Source organism: Macaca nemestrina, chromosome 9, assembly GCF_043159975.1.
Source record: "Macaca nemestrina isolate mMacNem1 chromosome 9, mMacNem.hap1, whole genome shotgun sequence".
Taxonomy (NCBI): domain Eukaryota; kingdom Metazoa; phylum Chordata; class Mammalia; order Primates; family Cercopithecidae; genus Macaca; species Macaca nemestrina.
Window position 1 is genome coordinate 120,927,440 of NC_092133.1, and position 19,860 is coordinate 120,947,299.

At 41.2% G+C, this 19,860-nt stretch overlaps 1 protein-coding gene across 5 annotated transcripts in view; it reads right to left on the reverse strand.

The window, feature by feature from the left end:
* Nucleotides 1-19,860, reverse strand: part of LOC105480036 (armadillo repeat containing 3) — a 115,735-nt gene that overhangs the window by 29,215 nt on the left and 66,660 nt on the right. For 4 of the 5 annotated variants that reach the window (XM_011738471.2, XM_011738472.3, XM_071070391.1 and 1 more), the window contains 6 exons: nt 11,344-11,593; nt 7,104-7,240; nt 5,633-5,801; nt 2,681-2,778; nt 966-1,064; nt 409-525 (listed from right to left, as the gene is read on the reverse strand). In XM_011738471.2, the coding sequence (XP_011736773.1) occupies nt 409-525; nt 966-1,064; nt 2,681-2,778; nt 5,633-5,801; nt 7,104-7,240; nt 11,344-11,593 (870 nt within the window). The remainder of the gene's footprint in view (nt 1-408; nt 526-965; nt 1,065-2,680; nt 2,779-5,632; nt 5,802-7,103; nt 7,241-11,343; nt 11,594-19,860) is intronic. The other variant, XM_011738473.2, reaches the window with a different exon arrangement.

The following is a 19,860-nucleotide window of genomic DNA, read 5'->3' on the forward strand; positions in this document are numbered from 1 at the left end:
AGAGAGAGCAGGACCACACACCTGGGTGTGGGGTTCCCCACCTGCAAAAGGCAGCAGCGGGAGGCAGAAACCCTCACACCAAGTTGGTTACCCAGGGTTAGGCTGTCAAAGGGCTGTCTAAAGACTGCTGTCCCTGTTGTCATGTTTTAGTTAAAGCGACTGTAGGACTCTGTTGTTCCTACAAGTGATCCAAGTGACCCGAGTTTTTGGCCAGAGCCAGAAGACAATTCTCTTCAGGTAAGTTTTAAAGAGATGGTAAGAGACAAAAATCAAGTTCCTTTTTAATTGCATCTCATGAGTCTTGCCTGGTTCAACACAGTGATGTTAGAAGAAAGCTTCCTACTGAAGAGCCACCCCTCCCTTCCACCAGTCTGGCTGGGTAATGAGGAACTCAGGACACTTTCTTACCTCCATCCTTTTTCTTTGGTGGCGCTTTTGCTGACAACAGTATTTCGTCCAGAAGCTGGCTCCGATTTGTCTTCTATGGGAGATCCAAATCCAGCACTAAAATGATAACTATTTTTTCTTGTCATTTGAAAAAAAACCACAACCAATTTCAATCATATGGAAAATAACAATACATTGCATTTGCATTTAGAGCTTACAAGGCATTTTTACTTCATTATACAATTTTTATTTCATTATATAATTTGATTCTTTTCCCCATCATGAAGCCAGGGACCCGGCGTTATTTCATCCACAGCTAAGGGAAGGAAACCCACACAGACACTAAGTCATGTGGCCCAAATCACTGCAGGTCCACAGGGCGAAATCGAATGTGAAACCAGATTCCCTGGCTCCCATTCCAGAGATCTTTCCTATAGCAATGTAAAAGGCAATTGTGCAACTGTATTACCATAAGAAGAATAAAAACCAAGTTGCCCAAATCTAAAATCTAAAACATTTTTTCACACTCAAATTGAAGGGAAAGTTATTTGCATATAGATAAAACATCATTTTCTTACTTGGTCTTTTCTTTACTTGATCTTCTTAAGGAAGATGAAGAAGAAATACTTCGTCCATAACCAACATCTGATTTATCTTCCATAGATGAAGGTGGAGAACTAAAATTTTACACATTTAAAATTATATATAGATTAAAATAATCTATTTGTCAATAGATTATGGTTTTAGTCCACAAAACAGATTTTTTTCCAAAAGTCATAACTGGAGCTGACTTTTTTCTTTCTTTCTTTTTTTTTTTTTTTTTTGAGACAGAGTCTCACTCTGTCGCCCAGGCTGGAGTGCAGTGGCACGATCTCGCTCACTGCAAGCTCTGCCTCCCGGGTTCACGCCATTCTCCCGCCTCAGCCTCCCAAGTAGCTGGGACTACAGGCGCCCGCCACCACGCCTGGCTAATTTTTTGTATTTTTAGTAGAGATGGGGTTTCACCGTGTTAGCCAAGATGGTCTCAATCTCCTGACCTCATGATCCACCCACCTCGGCCTCCCAAAGTGCTGGGATTACAGGCATGAGCCACCAAGCCCAGCATGGAGCTGACTTTTAACAGTGACATACTATTTTTGAAGTATAAAGGATAAGTTATTTTTTCTTTGTTTGTTCTTTGAGACAGGATCTCACTCTGTCGCCCAGGCTGGAGTGCAGTGGTGCGATTATGGCTCACTGCAGCCTTGACCGCCGGAGCTCAAGCGATCCTTCCACCTCAGTCCCCCAAGTGGCTGGGACTACAGGCATGTGCCACCATACCCGGCTAATTTTTGTATTTTTTGTATAGCTGGGGTTTCATCGTGTTGTCCAAGCTGGTCTCAAACTCCTGAGCTCAAAGGATCTGCCTGTATCAACCTCACAAAGTGTTGGGATTATAGGCGTGAGCCACTGCAAAAAGACTATTATAAAGCCTTTCGTAAGCTAGAACAGAAATTATTTGTATAAAATATATCACATAAATACTATATGGATATATAGATATACATGATCTCTCTTTTTTTTTTTTTTTTTTTTTGAGACGGAGTCTCACTCTGCTGCCAGCCTAGAGAGCAGTGGCAGTGCAATCTCGGCTCACTGCAACCTCCACCTCCTGGGTTCAAGTGATTCTCCTGCCTCAGCCTCCCGAGTAGCTGGGATTACAGCTGTGTGCCACCACACCCAACTAATTTTTGTATTTTTTAGTAGAGACAAGGTTTCACCATGTTGGCCTTGATCTCCTGAACTTGTGATCTGCCTGCCTCCGCCTCCCAAAGCGCTGGGATTATAGGCATGAGCCACCATGCCCGGCCATGATCATTTTAAAGAAGACCATGGAAGCTTTAATTTTTATCTCTACCATTTACTTCTTATTTCAGAAGAAAAATGTTGGGTGGTAACTGTACTCCAGCACATAGTCCTGGAGAACCGTAAACAGGATTCATCTCAGTTTGCTGCTATTTACACTTTCTTCAATGACTCCATGGAAAGAGGCCTTGACTTCAGAACACACTTGAAACTGACTGGCAGTATGGAGTCAAAGAGAGAGCAGAGAGCACATTGATTTGCAGTGGTGGCTATTTCATGGTTATTCCATGTCAGGCTATGAGTTTATGAGCCGGTGTTTATTTTCATGGAGGTGCTAGATACAGGAGAAAAGAGTCTGGGAATCTTCACATATTCACATGTTGATGGAGAAACAACAACAACAAGCAGTGTGTGCTTCCCTGCTTCCCCTCTCCCTGCAAAGACTCACACATCAGATTTACTGTTGATTAAGAGTACAGCCCGTAGGTCACTTGGTTCTTGTAAGCAGAGCTCCTTCAAAGGCAACAGTTTGGTGCCGGGATTTATCTGTAAGATAATTTAAGGACCAAAAAGTAGTATCTGCATGGGTCATATTTTTGAAAATGAATACAGACAGAATATGTTCTCAGCTGTTTGTGCTGTCTCATTTCACACACGCACATGTACAGTATACATACATAAAATTAGAAATAGGAACCTGAAGCTTGTGGATGTTCTTGCCTTTGGGCAGGACAGATCCAGTTCCTTATCATCTCGATTGGTTTACACTCAGCTGTTTCATCCCATCATTATCATCTTGGCCCCTGGAAGTATTTGGATTGGCAAATCCATCTATATACCTAAGGGAGAACTGACTGCCTGCAAAAGTAACTGAATACTGGAACAGATGACTAAAAGTGTTGAGTGTATCTAAAAGTAGGCCAGACAAAGCCCTGTGCAGGCAGTTTCACCAGCCTGGAGGAAGAGGGCTAAACTAGATGACTTCTGAGATCTTTGTCCAATTAAGTTATAGTTGAATCCCTTTCTCATCCAAGATACGTTTCATGGTTCTTTGGAAAGAAGGCAAGAGTGAGCCTTTTAAAATAAGATCGATTCTGTCATTCTTTTGCCCAGGACCTGCCATGGATCCTGTTCCATTCAGAGTAAAGGCCACATCCTTCCAATGTTCTCCAGGACTCACATGACCTGGCCTTCGTTAGCTCTCTGGTCTCCGGTCTGCTCTCCTCCCACTTTGCTAGGCCAGCTCTAGCTGCACCAGCCTTCCTGCTGTGCCTAGCACATGCCAAGCATATATTCACCTCATGGCACTTGCACTGGTTGTTTCCTCTGCCTAGAAAACAACCCCAGATTTGCCCAGGACTTCCCCAGCCCAAGATTTGCCCGGGACTAAGGCCCTCACCTCCTGCAAGTTTTGGCTTGGAAATGATCACTGTCTCAGTGAGACCCACCTGACCACAACTTCTAAAATGGCAACCGCCCACCACCTCAGGGATCCCCAGCATTTCAGAGCCCCTCACCCTGCCTCTGCCCGCTCTCATCTCTCTCTATGGCGCCTCTCATTTCTCTCTTTCTCTCTCTTTTTTTTTTCCTTTTTTTGAGATGGAGTCTCACTGTGTCACCCAGGCTGGAGTGCAATTGTGCCATCTCAGCTCACTGCAACCTCTGCCTCCAGGGTTCAAGTGATTCTCCTGCCTCCGTCTCTTAAATAGTTGGGATTACAGGCATGTGCCACCATGGCTGGTGAATTTTTGCATTTTTGGTAGAGACGGGGTTTCACCGTGTTAGCCAGAATGGTCTCTATCTCCTGACCTCATGATCCGCCCACCTCTGCCTCCCAAAGTGCTGGGATTACAGGTGTGAGCCACGGCGTTCGGCCCCACCTTGGTTTTCTTAAAGCTGCTTTGTTCTGATGCTGCAACATTCTTTTAAAATTATTATCACTGAAGGAGACGGGCTTCCTGGGAGCGATTTCTTAGTGGTTTATGTGTGTTACAGGGTATGGCGGTGATGGCAGGAGGTGAAGGAGGCAGGAGCTGAGGGAGGCAGAAGGGAGAGTAAGAGTCAAGTTTTAGGCAAGCTGTTTTGAATTATTCAAATTTTCTCTAGTTCTCCGCTAGAGAGAGTGCTTCCTGCAACCGGGACTCAGTGATGTGACGTATGGCCCTGTCTCCTCTGCTTCTTGGAACCAAATTGGTCCAAGAAGGCTTCTGCTGTCAGCCTCACTCCCCGTGTCCTGAGTTCTTGCACCTGCCTGGCAAACCACACTTACAGCTTTTGCACTTCTGAGTTTTCCCGTGACCTTAGGAAGTATACAGTGTTCGTGGTGCTTGCTGTCTGAGCTCTGCCATCTTTAGCTCCCTTGTTCCTCTCTGTGATATATTTTTTTCCTTTTCCTTTTTCTTCCTGCACAGCTTCTGCTTGATCTTGGGAGCTTTTGGCAACGCTTAACATTTTTTGAAGTCTGCAGATCATATCTGCTTCCTAGTTTTGCTTAACATGGGATTTGTGGGTTTTAAACGTGTTCCCCATTCTCCTCATTGCTTTTGGTTTCCAGAAGAAGTAGAAAATACTGACTAAACCAATCATGTAAAAAGGGTCCTCAATATTTTAATTTCTAGCTTCTCACTTCTCTCAACATTCATGTAATAGAAATAATAGAACCCCCAAATTTTGAATGCTACTTTTAAAAAAAAAAAAAAAGGTTGGAGGGCAGTGGTGTGATCGTAGCTCACTGCATCCTGGGCTCAAGTCATCCTCCTAACTCCTCCTGAGTAGATCAGACTACAGATACATGCCACCATACCCAGCTAATGTTTTAAAGTTTTTTATAGAGACACGGTCTCACTATGTTCCCCAGGCTGATCTCGAACTCCTGCCTCAAGTGATTCTCCTACCTCAGACTCCCAAAGTTCTGGGATTACAGGCATGAGCCATGTCACCTGCTCCTTCTTTTATACTTTTTTTTTTTTTGACAGGGTCTTGCTATGCTGCCTGGGCTGGAGTGCAATGTCTATTCACAGGCACAACCATAGTGCACTGTAGCCTCAAACTCCTGGGCTCTTGGTCTCAAGTAATCCTCCTGCTTCAGCCCCCTGAATAGCTGGGGCTACAGGTATGCATCACCATGCCCACCCAGCTCTTTTTTTGTGTCTTATCTGAAACTTGAGACTGCCACTGGCAAGCTGATTTAATTACAAGTAAGCAGATTCTAGTTAAAACTGAACGAAAAAATGCAAAATCTTATAACTAAAGTTAAGAATGAAGTGCTGATTTTCAAGTTTTCGCCTGTAAAAATATATAAATTACATTAGGTGATTATGAAATTGCAATGTAATGGCATCAGGATTAACGACAAATTATTATTGTACATACTAAACTGCAAATAAGTGCTGTCACTTACCCGACCATAATCATAGAATCCATCGTTAATTATGTTACTTGATGACAAATAGCCAGTCTGACTGTATTTCAGGGAAAGATTGTTGTTGAGCAACTTATTATAAGCTGCCTCACTGAATTTATTTCTCCGAGTTCCTGATAGGTTAACTTCTTCAAGGATATCTAAAGCCCTGTCAATAAAAGCAAAAAGCATTACTCGCTTTATACAAGCCATCGAATACTGAGTCTCCATTTATATACTGACTTCAGACCCTGAAGGAAGAATGGAGATGGAGCTTAAAGCCTCCCCCACCCTCTTAGATAAAGTAATACTGACAGAATTATGAAGACAAATCTGCCCTTCTTAAGGATACATATGCCAAGTAGTAACTCATGTTCAAACAGGTGAAAAGGACGCTTTTGGGGGAAAAAGTTCTTTGTTCATCTAAAAGCAAAATTAGTATTGGACCTCAACTTTTTCATCTAACTGGACAATATATGCAAAGAATCCAAATGTTTAGAAATTAATAAATGAAACCTGTCTATAGAAACTTAAAACCTGGGGCTGGATGTGATGGCTCATGCCTGTAATCCCAGCACTTTGGGAGGCTGAGGTGGGCTGATCACTTGAGGTCATGAGTTCGAGACCAGCCTGGCCAACATGGCAAAACCTCATCTCTATTAAAAATACAAAAAAGTAATCCCAGCTACTCGGGAGGCTGAGACAGCAGAATTGTGAACCCAGGAGGCAGAGGCTGCAGTGAGCTGAGATTGCACCACTGCACTTTAGCCTGGGCAACAGAGCAAGACTCTGCCAAAACAAAAAAGGAAAAAAAAGAAAGAAAAGAAAAAAGAAAGAAGAAAGAAAGAAAGAAAGAAAGAAAGAAAGAAAGAAAGAAAGAAAGAAAGAAAGAAAGAAAGAAAGAGGAAGTGAAGGAAGGAAGGAAGGAAGGAAGGAAGGAAGGAAGGCAGGTGAAAGAAAGAGAGAGAGAGAGAGAAAGAAAGAAACAAAACAAAACTTAAAACCCTATTCGCCGATGTGTTAAAGGCAATAAATTCATCTGCTTTTGGTCAACAGAACTGATTGATGAGGGTGGTGAAATGTGGAATTCTGGTGAAGGTTTGAGATGGGTGAGAAAGAAATAGAGGTGGTAGACACAGCTTGCCCATTTAATTTTAGCCTTGAAAGTTGGGAGACAAATAGAATTTGTTCGGCAGTAGCAGAAGAAAGTAAAAGAGAAGCATTCATCAAGGTAAAGGGGTTAGAAAAAAATATTGAAGGTGTTTTTTTCAAGGGCAGTGAGGGAGCGTTCAGATGCGATGAATGGGGACCCCTCTGCCTCCAAGCCAAGGCATGCCCTGGGAACATGCAGAACTTCTGTGGACTGAGAGAGCAGTGGAGACTTGGCTTGGAATTCTTTGGGCCTGAAGAGTGTGCCTCTCCGTCTTCTGCTCTTCATCTGAGCCAGAAACTTGAGATGGCACCCACTCACCCGAGCCTGCATAATTCATTGGCCGTCAGCTCGTCACCAGCACAGACCATCACTGCCCAACTGGCATGCTTCCTCACTTCATCGTTCTTGGAGCGTAGCAGCTCTACCAGGGGCTCCAACCCACCAGAATTTCTTAACTAAAAGCAGAAACCAAAATGTTACACATTGAGAGTATAGAATGTAAACTATTTGTGTTTCTGAAAAAATCTCATTATTTGATTGCTAAAAAGTTTTAACTATGTAAAAATGCTTTAGAATGTGTCTATCTTTAGGTTTATTAAATTCAGTGGGGAGAAATCTATTGCAAACCCTTACACGCAGGAGCCCGGTTTTTGGGCCCCAGGAAAGTATCCCAGGGAGGTCATCCTGATTTTACATGGGACGGGGACTGCAGCAGGAGTCTATCTTCTCACTGCCCACACGTGGGATGCCCGATGCTTATTCACTCTGCTCCTGAACACTGACTGTTCATTTGGCTCTGTGATAGACAGAATAAGGGGCCCCCAAAGATGTCCTCATCCCTGGAAGGGACTCTGCAGAGATGATTAAGGGTCTTGAGACGGGGAGATTATACTGGATTAGCCAGGAGGTTTCAGTGTAATCACAAGGATCTTTACAAGAGGGAGACAGAAGATGCTGGAAGCAGAAAAAAGAGACGTGATGGAAGCAGAGGTTGCAGTGATGCACTTCGAAGATCCAAGGAGGGTCACAAGCCAAGCAACGTGAGAAGCCCCTGGAAGCTGAAAGGGCAAGGACATCAGACACAGCTTCAGACTTCTGACCTCCCCAACCATATGATATTCGATTTGCATGGCTTTAAGCCACTAAGTAGTGGTCATTGTTACAGTGGCAATAGGAAGTTAACACAGTCCCTCAGGTTGAGGCTGGATGAACCGATGCCAGCCAGGACCCCTCATGTCACTGTGCATGGCCACTAAGTCAGCACCACAGCCAAAGCAACACTCAAGCAATTCTCCAGGGAAAGACCCATCTTTGCTATCCATACACGGTGTCTTCTCTTCATTTCTCAAAGGACTGAAGAGGAGAAGAAAAAGAAAAGAAATGGATAGAACTCCATTAATTACATAATTAAAAGACATCACTCATGTATAAAATTATTCCAATCAGAAAAAAAAAGATTGGGCAGAGTTCTTGTCTCATGTCTAAAATGTAATGCTGCATTATCTATGCACCTGGAGGATAAAAAGAATGTTCTTATTCCACCAGCTTGAATATGTAGTATCCTAAGGCAAGATCCCCGTGGAATCTGTTCCGCTTTCAGTCACTCTCATCGCAAACACAGGGGCCCTGGTGGGGCTTACGTGTTATCACACATTACTTGGACAGCTTAGAAAGTTCACTTGAAGCATCCTCATGCTTAGCAAGGATAAGGTATAATACGAGCTAGTAATCGAACACCACATGTCTTTTAGGCATATATTTAATTTATTCATTAATTCCTCCATTTATATGTTCACTCATTCATTTAACAACTGTTCATTCAGCATATATTATGTGCCAGGTATATATTAATGACACGAACACAGGGATGAAAAATCTCAGTTCCCTTCCCTAAAGTCTCAAGGAGCTTGTAGTCGTTTACACAGAACCATAAAATTCAAAAAAGGAAGACAAAAGTTGCAATAGGAGCATAGAGAAAGATGCACCCTAGTTTGAAAACTGAAGAAAGGCCTCCTAGGGGACAGGAGGGTAGAGCTGGATTTTGAAGGAGAAATAGGAATTTATCAGGTGGGGGGAAAAGGGAGAAAGCAGGGAAATCAAGCAGGTATAGCTGTGAGAGCAGAGCATTCTGACACAATTACAAGCAGTGTGGCATTTCTGGAGTGAAGAGTTCCACCTGGACAGCTTTGGAGCTTACACCTTTAGGTAGGCAGGTGCAGGTCACGAGGGGCCCTGCAGATGGCACTGAGCAGCTTAACGTTCCCATTGAGGATGTGCAATGCTGTGACCAGGGTCACAGGTTAGAAAGATCAGCCTGGAGCCAGAAAGGGGAATAAGAGGGGAGGGAAAAAAGTAAAGGGTCTCCCGCATATTCCAGGAACTAGGTGGGTGCCCCTGCAGGCTGCATGGAGGTATAAGCAGGACCCTTGTTTGTCACTGTGCTCCTGATACCCAGCAGAGCACCTGGCACGCAGTAGTTGGTAAATACATATCTGGTGTCTACCACTACCTGAGTGGGTGATCACAAATGAAGTGAGTCAATGGGAACAAACAAGGGAGACGGAATAGAGATCAAAGAGACAGAAGAAAAAGATTAGGCAGTTGTCTGAGCAGACAGCATAGTGTGAAGCATGGGCTCTAGACCCAGATGTATTCTCATATCCCTGACTCGCCTCTTACCAACTCTGCTTTGAGCATATTTCTTTAAGCCTCATTTTCCTTATCTGTAATATGGGGATTACAAACATACCTATCTCAAATGAGGCTTAAATACATGTAAAGTGCTTAGCACTGGCACATAGCAGATGCCCAATAAACATTGGTTTTGTTATTTTTATGGGACAGAGAAGAACAAAGTCCAGGCTGTTCAAATGAGTGCCGTGGTGACATGAAAATGTGAGAAAATTGAGAAAAATAAAAAGATGTTTGTTGATTTAAGTTCAGTTGTATTTTTATTCTTTTAGGAGGTAGAGTCTTTTTGTAGAGATGTGGATCTCTCTATGTTGCCAAGGCTGGCCTCGAACTCCTGGCCTCAAGCAATCCACCTTCCTCAGCCTCCAAAAGTGCTGGGATAACAAGCGTGAGCCCCCGCACTTGGCCTAAATAAAGTTTTTCTGAAGATTTAATAGGATCACCATAATTATTAAGGACATTTTTATATAATACATTTTCAGATAAATGCAGTTGTATGTTTTAAAAATAAGAAATATAAGAGAAACACAAGAGTACATATAACCCACATGTATAATTTAAAGAGTCCTAGTAAAAAGCACACCTGTTTGTCTACTATCCAGCTTAAGAGATGACCATTTCAATGACACTGAACCCCTGGGTGTTCTACCCAATTACATGCCCCCCTTTCTCCCTACAGAAGCAACCACTTTCTTGAATTTTGGATTCAGCATTCCCTCAATTTTCTTTATAGTTTTAACTTATATGTATGCATGCCAAAACAGCATAGTGCTTAGCTTTGCATCCTTTTGAACGTTACATAAATGGAATCATAAGTATGTATTTTTCTACAATTTGTTTTTGCTTGGCATAATGCTTGTGAACTCATCTCTGTTGACATGTGGGGCTGTAGCTCATTCATTTTCCCTGACATGAGATTCTATTTTATGGCTACAGCACAATGCATTATCCATTTTCTTAACGACTGGACAATCGGTGTGTGTTCAGTTGTTTAGTTTTATAAACAATGCTTGCTGGCACACAGAGGCAACAGATTCTCTTAGGTTTATACTTAGAAACAGAATTGCTGGGTTTACAAGGCATGGCCACCTTCTTTTATTTTTATTTTTTAAAATTATTATTATTATACTTTAAGTTCTAGGGTACATGTGCATAACGTGCAGGTTTGTTACATATGTATACTTGTGCCATGTTGCTGTGCTGCACCCATCAACTCGTCATTTACATCAGGTATAACTCCCAGTGCAATCCCTCCCCCCTTCCCCCTCCCCATGATAGGCCCCGGTGTGTGATGTTCCCCTTCCCGAGTCCAAGTGATCTCATTGTTCAGTTCCCACCTATGAGTGAGAACATGCGGTGTTTGGTTTTCTGTTCTTGTGATAGTTTGCTAAGAATGATGGTTTCCAGCTGCATCCATGTCCCTACAAAGGACACAAACTCATCCTTTTTTATGGCTGCATAGTATTCCATGGTGTATATGTGCCACATTTTCTTAATCCAGTCTGTCACTGATGGACATTTGGGTTGATTCCAAGTCTTTGCTATTGTGAATAGTGCCGCAGTAAACATACGTGTGCATGTGTCTTTATAGCAGCATGATTTATAATCCTTTGGGTATATATCCAGTAATGGGATGGCTGGGTCATATGGTACATCTAGTTCTAGATCTTTGAGGAATCGGGCATGGCCACCTTCTTTGCTAATACACCAAACAAGACAAGACAATGCCAATTTGTTTTCCACTGTTTTACCAGTGTTGAAGGACTTAAACGATAGGTAGGTCCAATCACTTAAAAATGTTTCAGATGAATTCACCAATAGGTACTAACCAGAAAAATGCAAGAACACATGTTATTAAAATCCTCACCTCTGTCCGGGCCTCAACGTCACACGCAGTTGCGGCGACAGCGAGAGCAGCTTTGCTCTGCACGACTGTGTTTGCAGAACGCAGTGGGCTGATGATGGCATGCATGATGTCGTGATTCTGTATGTTCAGGCGCAGGGGCTCCTGCATGGCCATGTTCGTTAATACCGTAGCGGCGTTGGCAATGGCTCCATCTCGTTTACTAGACAGGACGTTTATTAATGGATCAATACCATCAGCTTCAGCAGCAGCGCTGAGTAAATGAAGGAGAAATGAATGTGATTCATCTGAATTCAAAAAATTATCTTTGGAGCATGCAACTGAGCTGCTAAAACAAATGAGTACAGAAATACAATTTTAGAAATAAATTAATTTGCCATGCAGTGAACCCAGAATCGAGCGCTAGTGATTTAAATGGAGTCTGGAAAATTTTGAGCTATGAATGAATTTAAATAATTCTTTTTCTACTTGTACATCTTTTGGTTATAGAAAAATATATCATTCCTACTTTTTAGAAACCTCAGAAATAGATGACTACTACTTCTTAAAAAAATGGTACAACCATTATTATTATTTTTATTTACTTATAAGACCAGGAAATTCTATTTAAAGAAACTCTTATATGATTCCACACATGAGCCATAACATTCTTAGAAAGTTTTCTTGAAGATAACATATTCCTACCAATTAAGAAAACAAAAGCCTTACAAAGTAGGAATGAGTGAGCATGGGAACTCCTGATTTAAGTTAAAATTCATTGGCCTGTCTTCCTCTTCTTCCAATCAGGTTGTTAACTGTAGGCAAAGGTTCACAGAACCAGCACATCATTCTGCATGAGAATACTGCTTTTACAAATTAAACGTTAAAGATCAAAGTCATGATATGGATATAAATAGATAATTTTAGTAATGTAGGCATATTCAGTTATTAAATTTCCTGTCTCTAGTATAAAAAGACTACAGTTACTATTAATATACTAACATTTTTTCACAATTAGGTAACCTGAATCTTCTTTTAAGAGCACAGAATAGCCCTTGTTTTTTGAGCACCCGGCTTTCCCAGGCAGTCTCCCATGCAAGTTCTAGCCAGTCCCTACCCTGCTTAGCTTCCAAGATCAAGCCAGGGTCAAAGGGCTCCAGACACCAGCTGTCTTGGTTTTAAAAATCAGTTTAAAGCTCATAGGTAGTAAAAATAAAAATGAGAGCATTTTAATGAGTGGGAGATAATTTAGTTATGTTCTTTAATGTTTGGAAGTGCTATAAATAGGAGATGGTCCAAGCAATAAGGTAAAGAGAGCATCCTGGTTTTAAAGGGAGACCCAAAATTCTGTTTTTAAAATCCATTTAAATCATCATAGTAATAGAAGTCAAGACAGTAAAAATACTTAGATGTCAATAATATGAATATCTCTTTTACGTTTTTGACACTTTTTTTCATTTAGGATTATATAAGAATAACCAAAATTTAAAAAAAAAATTGAAGCTATATGATTCAGCCCATCACCCTGTATTGTGATGAATTAAATTTGGTACTGTCACCTCAATTTGCTTATTGTGAAGGAGGACACACAACCTCAAGAAAAGAAGTTATGACAATCGTCCATCAGAGAGGAGGTAAATGAAATCTCCATAAAAAGACTGGTAGCCGTAGATGTAAGGAGGCTGTGGCTGTGGCACCAGCTCTGAAAGAAACTGAACCACAGTGACTGGGCAGGAACGTAATGAAGAGGGACAGCAGCTCTGGAGAATGAAGGGTTCAGTTGGTGTCACCCTCGCAGGACCACCTCCCAACCTGGCTTATATAAACCAGTCCATCAAACACACCACATCCCACAAAGGCAAAAGCAGAGCCTCGCTTCATTTCTACTCATTCTCCAGTCCTTGTACATTTAACCCTTCTTTGGTAATCTCCCATTCTTTCTCTAGGATGACATCCCTTAAAATTAAAATTTGGTTAGATGACATGTAACCAAAATTTACCTCTACAAAAATATCCAAAGGCCCTGCATCACTCACTATAATAGCCCAGGGGTCAGCATTTAATTTCCTTTCCTAGGGGATAAAATAAGCATTCTTAAGATAATTTCACTTTTCATCTTCTCTCCTATTATTAATTGGCATGGTGTTCACTAGGTTCTATGAAAGAGGGAAAAGTTGGAGGTTCTAATATATTAGTTTATCAGAAACATCTCATATTTTTACAATGGAAATATTGAATACTTTTTACAACTGCCAGCAAAAATGTTAAATTATACATATTTTCTAATTAATAATATATACTTAACCTCCTCAAAAATCATTTTTTTCCTTTAACTTATTTTTCAGGTATTTAATGCAATCAGCCCCTTAAACCAAATACCTTGTATTTTTTAATCATTGTAAACATGCCTTGGCCAAAATGCATGATTCCTTTGTCACTTGGTGGTTTTCCTTGAGAATGTTCACTTTTTAAAACATCCTGGAGAATTAAGAAAAAGCATACAACTGCAGGGTACTTCAATGGCATCCAGGATAGAGGCAGAAGTATTTTAAGTAAATGCATACCATAAATTCTCAAAGACTTTGTCTTTTGTGTGTACCAGGGAGTTTCTGGAAAACTAAGGGAGTTCGCAGGGTCATACATCATCTTTTTCGCTTGTCTTGTAAACTAAGAAACTAAGAAAAATTAGATCATGGAGATACAGGAATTTACATCAGGTTTATCTGAACACTCAGCCTTTCTGCTTTGATTTTGTTTCTTTTTTTCTCCTCTACAAAGGCATGTTTTGACTTGGTTCATTTATATCTCTACCTTCTGCTCTTTTCTTTGCTCTTCATGGAGATAGTAAAGGGAAATGCATAAAATCCTAGCTGTTTAAAAAACCAAAGATTCTAGCACACAGTGGAATATAGCTTTTACTAAATTGAACATAAATGCCAGCACAGAAAGATGAATCTTGCAGGCACAGCTGGCACAACCTGCATTATCTGTACATATTTGCCCATAATTTGCTATATGCAGCACTAAGTCTAAAAAGAATAACTGAGATTAACTTATTATGGTGGAAAATTAAACTATTATTCTTACCTTAAAAAAACTAATTTTATATATAGAAGTAGAGTGCAGAATTTGTGCTTTAAAAAACAAAAAAGAATTGAACAAAATTCTTTTTAAACAAAATTGTTTGTTTAAAAAACCAAAAAGAATTGAATTAATTCTGTTTATTTCAAACCTCAGACATTCTGTTGTATTTTTCCCTGTACACAAGCTGCAGCCTGTCATATTTTTAAAACACATTTGGGTTTCCCAAATAGTATAGCATTATCCAAATGAATGGGATGGAAGTCAAACTGCTTTGTTTTAAAATCCAGAATTATAGGGCCATATGTCATCACAATAATTTGAAAATATTTTCTGATATTTACTATCATTAGTCTCCATCCAGTTGGAGTTTAATCAAGTAAGAGTTTAAAATGTAAATTGGGAAAAAAACAAACTAAAAAACAAATATGGGAATGTATAAAAACATCTGTTTATATCATTTGATATATGTAAACAGAGGTGAAGCTTGACATGCCATGTGACGTCAATCTATTAGCAAGTCCTGACTATTTTCCTCCTCCATGTTTCTCAAATCTCTCCCTTCTCTCATCCTCCACAGAATCCAATTCAGCACCCTCTCCTGTGGGTTGATATAAACAATCTCCTGAGAGGTCTCTCCTCACCCCCTCCAGTCCTTCCTCCGTCTTACAGCTAAAGTGATGTTTTAAAATTATAACCACATTGCTCCCCTACTTAAAACTTTCACAGTTTCCCACTGCTTATGATAAAGTTCCCAACTTTTTTGTTCTATTTTTAAATTATTTTTCTAGGGATGGAGTCTTGCTATGTTGCCTAGGCTAGTCCTGAACTCCTGGCCTCAAGCAATCCTGCCACCTTGGCCTCCCAAAGTGCTGGAATTACAGGAGTGAGCCACCACACCTGGCCTACCCCCAAATTTCTGACATGGCCTCTGAGGCCTTACACAAGCGGCCCCCACTTCTCACACCAGTCCCATGCACCCCCCGCCCCCCGCTCTGCCCTCCCCCACCCCAGGCCGCCTCTTCCTGTTGCTCCGTGCTCTAGGCTTCTCTTGCAGCCTTCAATAGGCCAGGCTCTTTCCCACATTAGGGCTCCCCAGGGCTGTTCCCATTTCCTGACATCCTCTTGCCCCAGGACAATGCCCAGCCCTCTTTCACAACTCAGCATATATGTCTTTTCCTCAAGGAGGCACTTCTGGATCCCCAAACTGGATTTCTTTTTAACGTGAGCTCAGAGCATTTGTGTGCTAAATATACACATTTCTTTTTGTTTAAAAATATGATGTTCTGGCATAAATGTTTACATCAGAAAAAAGTAACAATTTAAAAATGTTATTTTGCAGCACTCATGAATGGAATTCAGCAGATTTTTCATTCAAATGCCCAAGCCCCACAATAAAAGAGCACTTACAGAAAGGACACTAAGAACATCACTGAGGGAAAATTCAAACACAAATAGCGTCTATGGCTCACTAAAACTATTGTGCGACTTCATGTCTGTGTCTTTGCACTAGTGGCCCCTTTGTCCCAAACACCCTTCGCTATCCCTCTGGCACTTGTGGCTGGAGAACACTAGCTCATTCTTCACTCTCTGCTTACCTGTCCCTTCCTCTGCAAAGTCATCTGTGACCATCATGGCCCTCCTTGTTAATCACTCCCTCCTCTGTGCTATGTCTGTACCTAGTACATACCTCTTAGAGGTAATATTTGAGTCTCATTTATATTTTCGGTGCTGAGAAGATCAATATATTTTAATTGACTCGAATCAACTCAAGGTGAGTGAGCAGAAATCCACTGCCGGTATTGAGGAGGAGGGAGGGGGAAAGTGCTTAGCTCAGCTTTAAGTTTGCAAGAAGGGATAGGATCCAGCAACACTGGGATTTCCAGTTTTATCACTTACAGCTGCTCTTGAAATTGGTCCATTTCCTCCCTGCCCTCATGCTTCTCCAATTATACAGTGAGGTAAGTTTTAGATGGTATTCAAGAAATAAAAATTTGCACTTTAGACTTCTTGGGAATATATTCATCTCTTTTATCAAGGGATGCCTCTATTTTGTCTTTGCAGACATTGTTGACTCTGTTTATTTAAGTGTGCACCAGATGACACCATTTGGTACCTTTCAGAGTTGAATCCTTGCTGCAATTTGAGGTTCACATTCAACCCATCTGCAATGTCTGGTAACATGAATCAGGGGTGACCTTGGGCAGAACAGAAATCTGTTTAACAGAGCCCACATACAGGGTAATATGTGGAACCCGATGGAACAGATGGTGATATTGGCAATAAGAACCTTGTTTGTTAACAGTGATTACAACCATTCCCACCAGCATGACTTTTCATATGTCTCCGTGAGTTTTGTCACACCAAGGAAGACATATTGGTGGCAGACACGCTGCAAGTGGTCAGGGGCGGTGTGTACGCAGCAGCGACTCAGAGCTGGCGTTTTTAAGCCTTGCCGGCTGCAGGAAGTCTGGACAGGTGGAACACTGGACGTTATGATAAACAGGTCTCCCAGTTGTCACAGTCAGATTTGGAATGCTATAAACAGAATTCCTGACTCTTGTTCCAGCCGGTTTCTCAACAAAGGTAATGATCCAAGAAGTGGAGTGTGTTTGCTAAATTGGTCAATTTCTGAGTCCAGAACAAGGATCATCCCACCACAGCTCCACAGCTGCAGGACGCTAGTATATGTGCCCCAAACTCTGGCTGAACTCCAGGACTGACGAAACTAGCCAAGAGAACGTTCTTCTTTAAAAGAAATATTATTTAAGAAGTTTTTCACAATTAAGGGAGAGAACCAATTAATTGTAAGCAAATGCTTAAAATGAAGGTTTTAAAATTAACGCAATTAAAGTAAAACCTAGCCACAGGGGAAAACATGTGTTTGCATCTATAGCAAAATAAGAAAAATGCCAAAAAATGCTAGGAAATATGTGAAACCAAATTGATTACATCATATTGATGCACCTTAGCAGGTTTCATTTTGAGACCTTCCGAATTCGCTTTGATGTTGCAGCCACGGTGACATTATGCTTTCTCAAAGAGAACAGCATGACTGCAGAGAATAGCGAGCGCCACCCCAGCACTTCCACAAAGAGCGTGCATGTTTTCGCTACCGATTTTGAGGCAGTCAATCAAAGTCTGGGGAAATCAAATGTAATTTCCTCCCAAGTGACACGGAGCCTTTATTGACCTATCTGTTCAATCACAATACTTCACTTCCATACATGCTACCTTCTGTTTCAAATGCTAGAATGCCCTACTCGTAATTAACTATCTGCCATCAGCAAAGAACAACTCTCTTTTGCATGGCTGACTTGTCTCCTAATAAAATAGGAATGATGGTCAAGGAGTTAGGATATTCATAATAAATGACTTTTGCAGCTACCAAATGTTTCTGTATAGCCTGGAAATCAGCCTGTTTACATATCTGTCAATGACAAGGGATACAATCCCAAAGTAATTAGAGATACCATGTTGTTGATATTCTTAACTAAATAATAAGGACGCCGAATGCTCTAGTGCGACAGCAAACAAACAAACAAAAATCCCTGCGCTTGCCAGGACTGGTTTATTCTGAGCAGCTCAGATGTCACTTCTTCAGAGAGCCCTTCCTTGACAAGCCATGTATCATTCTCTAGGCCCCTTTCCTAACCCGGGGCCATGGTCCTCTCTCCACATTATGCTGTTTTAAGTTTACCTATACTGTAATCGTTCTGCGATTATCTTTTTAAAATTACTCATGTACTGCTGGCCTCCCTGACTGAAATGTAGGCCTGATGCGTTCCTTTCCTATGGTACCCAAGAGCCTAGCACAGTGCGCAGCAGGTAAAGAATACCTAGATAATGGTAGAATCATTACCAAAAAAACCCTCAAAACCAAACCAAACCAAAAAAAACAAAACAACCCTACACTCAAGGTGGTAAGTTCCCTACCTTTAGGGATGAAATGATAACAGCTATAAAGATGAATCACATCTGGCCCCCCGTGGAAGCTGGATTCCAGACTCCCCGCGATACGGTTAGGGGGCGATTGCTTCCATGCACAAAATACAGTAGATCATTTGTTTCATCGTTTAAAAAGACAGGATGCAGAGAGACTAAAACTTGCTCAAAAGTAAGTTAATCAACAGAGACCGGGGAAAAAAAACACACATGGTTTTCTGATCTTTAATTTATTACTTTTTACATTTTCCAACCTCTTAAGCTTTAAAAAATATAGTATTTTCAAGAAAACAAAAACCAACAGAATTTCCTTGCTTTAGGACATTATTCCTTAGGGAATGGAAAATAAGAAAGAAGAGGAGGCAGAGGAAGCAGAGAGGAGGAGAGGGGAGACTGGGGAAAGGAACCCAGGGGGAAAAGGTGGAGGGAGGGTCAGAAGCAAAGAGAAAGAGAAAGGAAGGGATGAAAGACGACTCCAAAGGTGCCTACTGGAGTGAGTACAAGGAGTGCTGGCCATTTAGTCTGGAGGAATTCAAAGAGATCATGAATTTCTGCACAAGGGAAATTTCTGGTGGGGAAAATGTGGAGAAGTTAAGGGTGCTGGAGGCATTGATGAGGAAAGAATGAGATAAAAGTTGCCAGGGTGGAGAGTAAGAGGTTCAATTCCTACCAGCTCCCTGGGGATCTACAGAACAGACCATCTCTGTGAACTGTGAGTAAGCACCGGGCCTTGGTTTCCTCATCTGCAAAATGGGCATGACGATAATATTCCTTCCCCCATAGGACCGCTCTGGGATTTAATGATATATTCCACTGAAGGACTTAGCTCAATACGTGGCCCATAACTACCAGCTTTCAACATCATCATCCTCCTCCTCTTAACATTCAGTGAGCCACAGGGGTAGAGAGTTTCAGATCATGTAAACGTAAGATCATATTGCAAAACGTGTGTGTGTGCAGGAAAATTTCATTTTCAGACAATTTTTAGCTAAACAGCCAAATCTCCTACACCTGCAGGGCTGGAGCTGGGGCAGTTTCCTCAGGAATCCTACGCAAGCCTTTCCACTCAAGTGTAATCAATGAGCGGTAAGGACCATTTCCAGAGTGAAGAAAAATCAAGAGAAATGATTAACATAAAAAGTCAAGGGTTGGTAAAAATAAACTTATATAGGTTTAAGTATGCTTCAAAGTGAAAGGGGGGGAATCACATAATATAAAGATTTCCTCTGAAAATCAGTAATGTTCGAAATGAAATCTGAAAGAGAGTACTAGCAACTTTAAAAAGAGGTTATGCAAATATCAGTCTCTGCGCTGTAGGTAATAAAAGTAGCATGGATAATTTTCTAATTGAACATTTTATGGGATTCATTTGGCCTCACAAAATCAGTAGCTAATCAAATTCAAACTGTTGGTTAAGGTCAGGTGGGCATCCACTGACATGAAATGGGGATGGGGAATCCACTTGTTCTATTGCAAAATTCAGCTTTTCATTCTGTGTTTTCCAAATTCAGTATG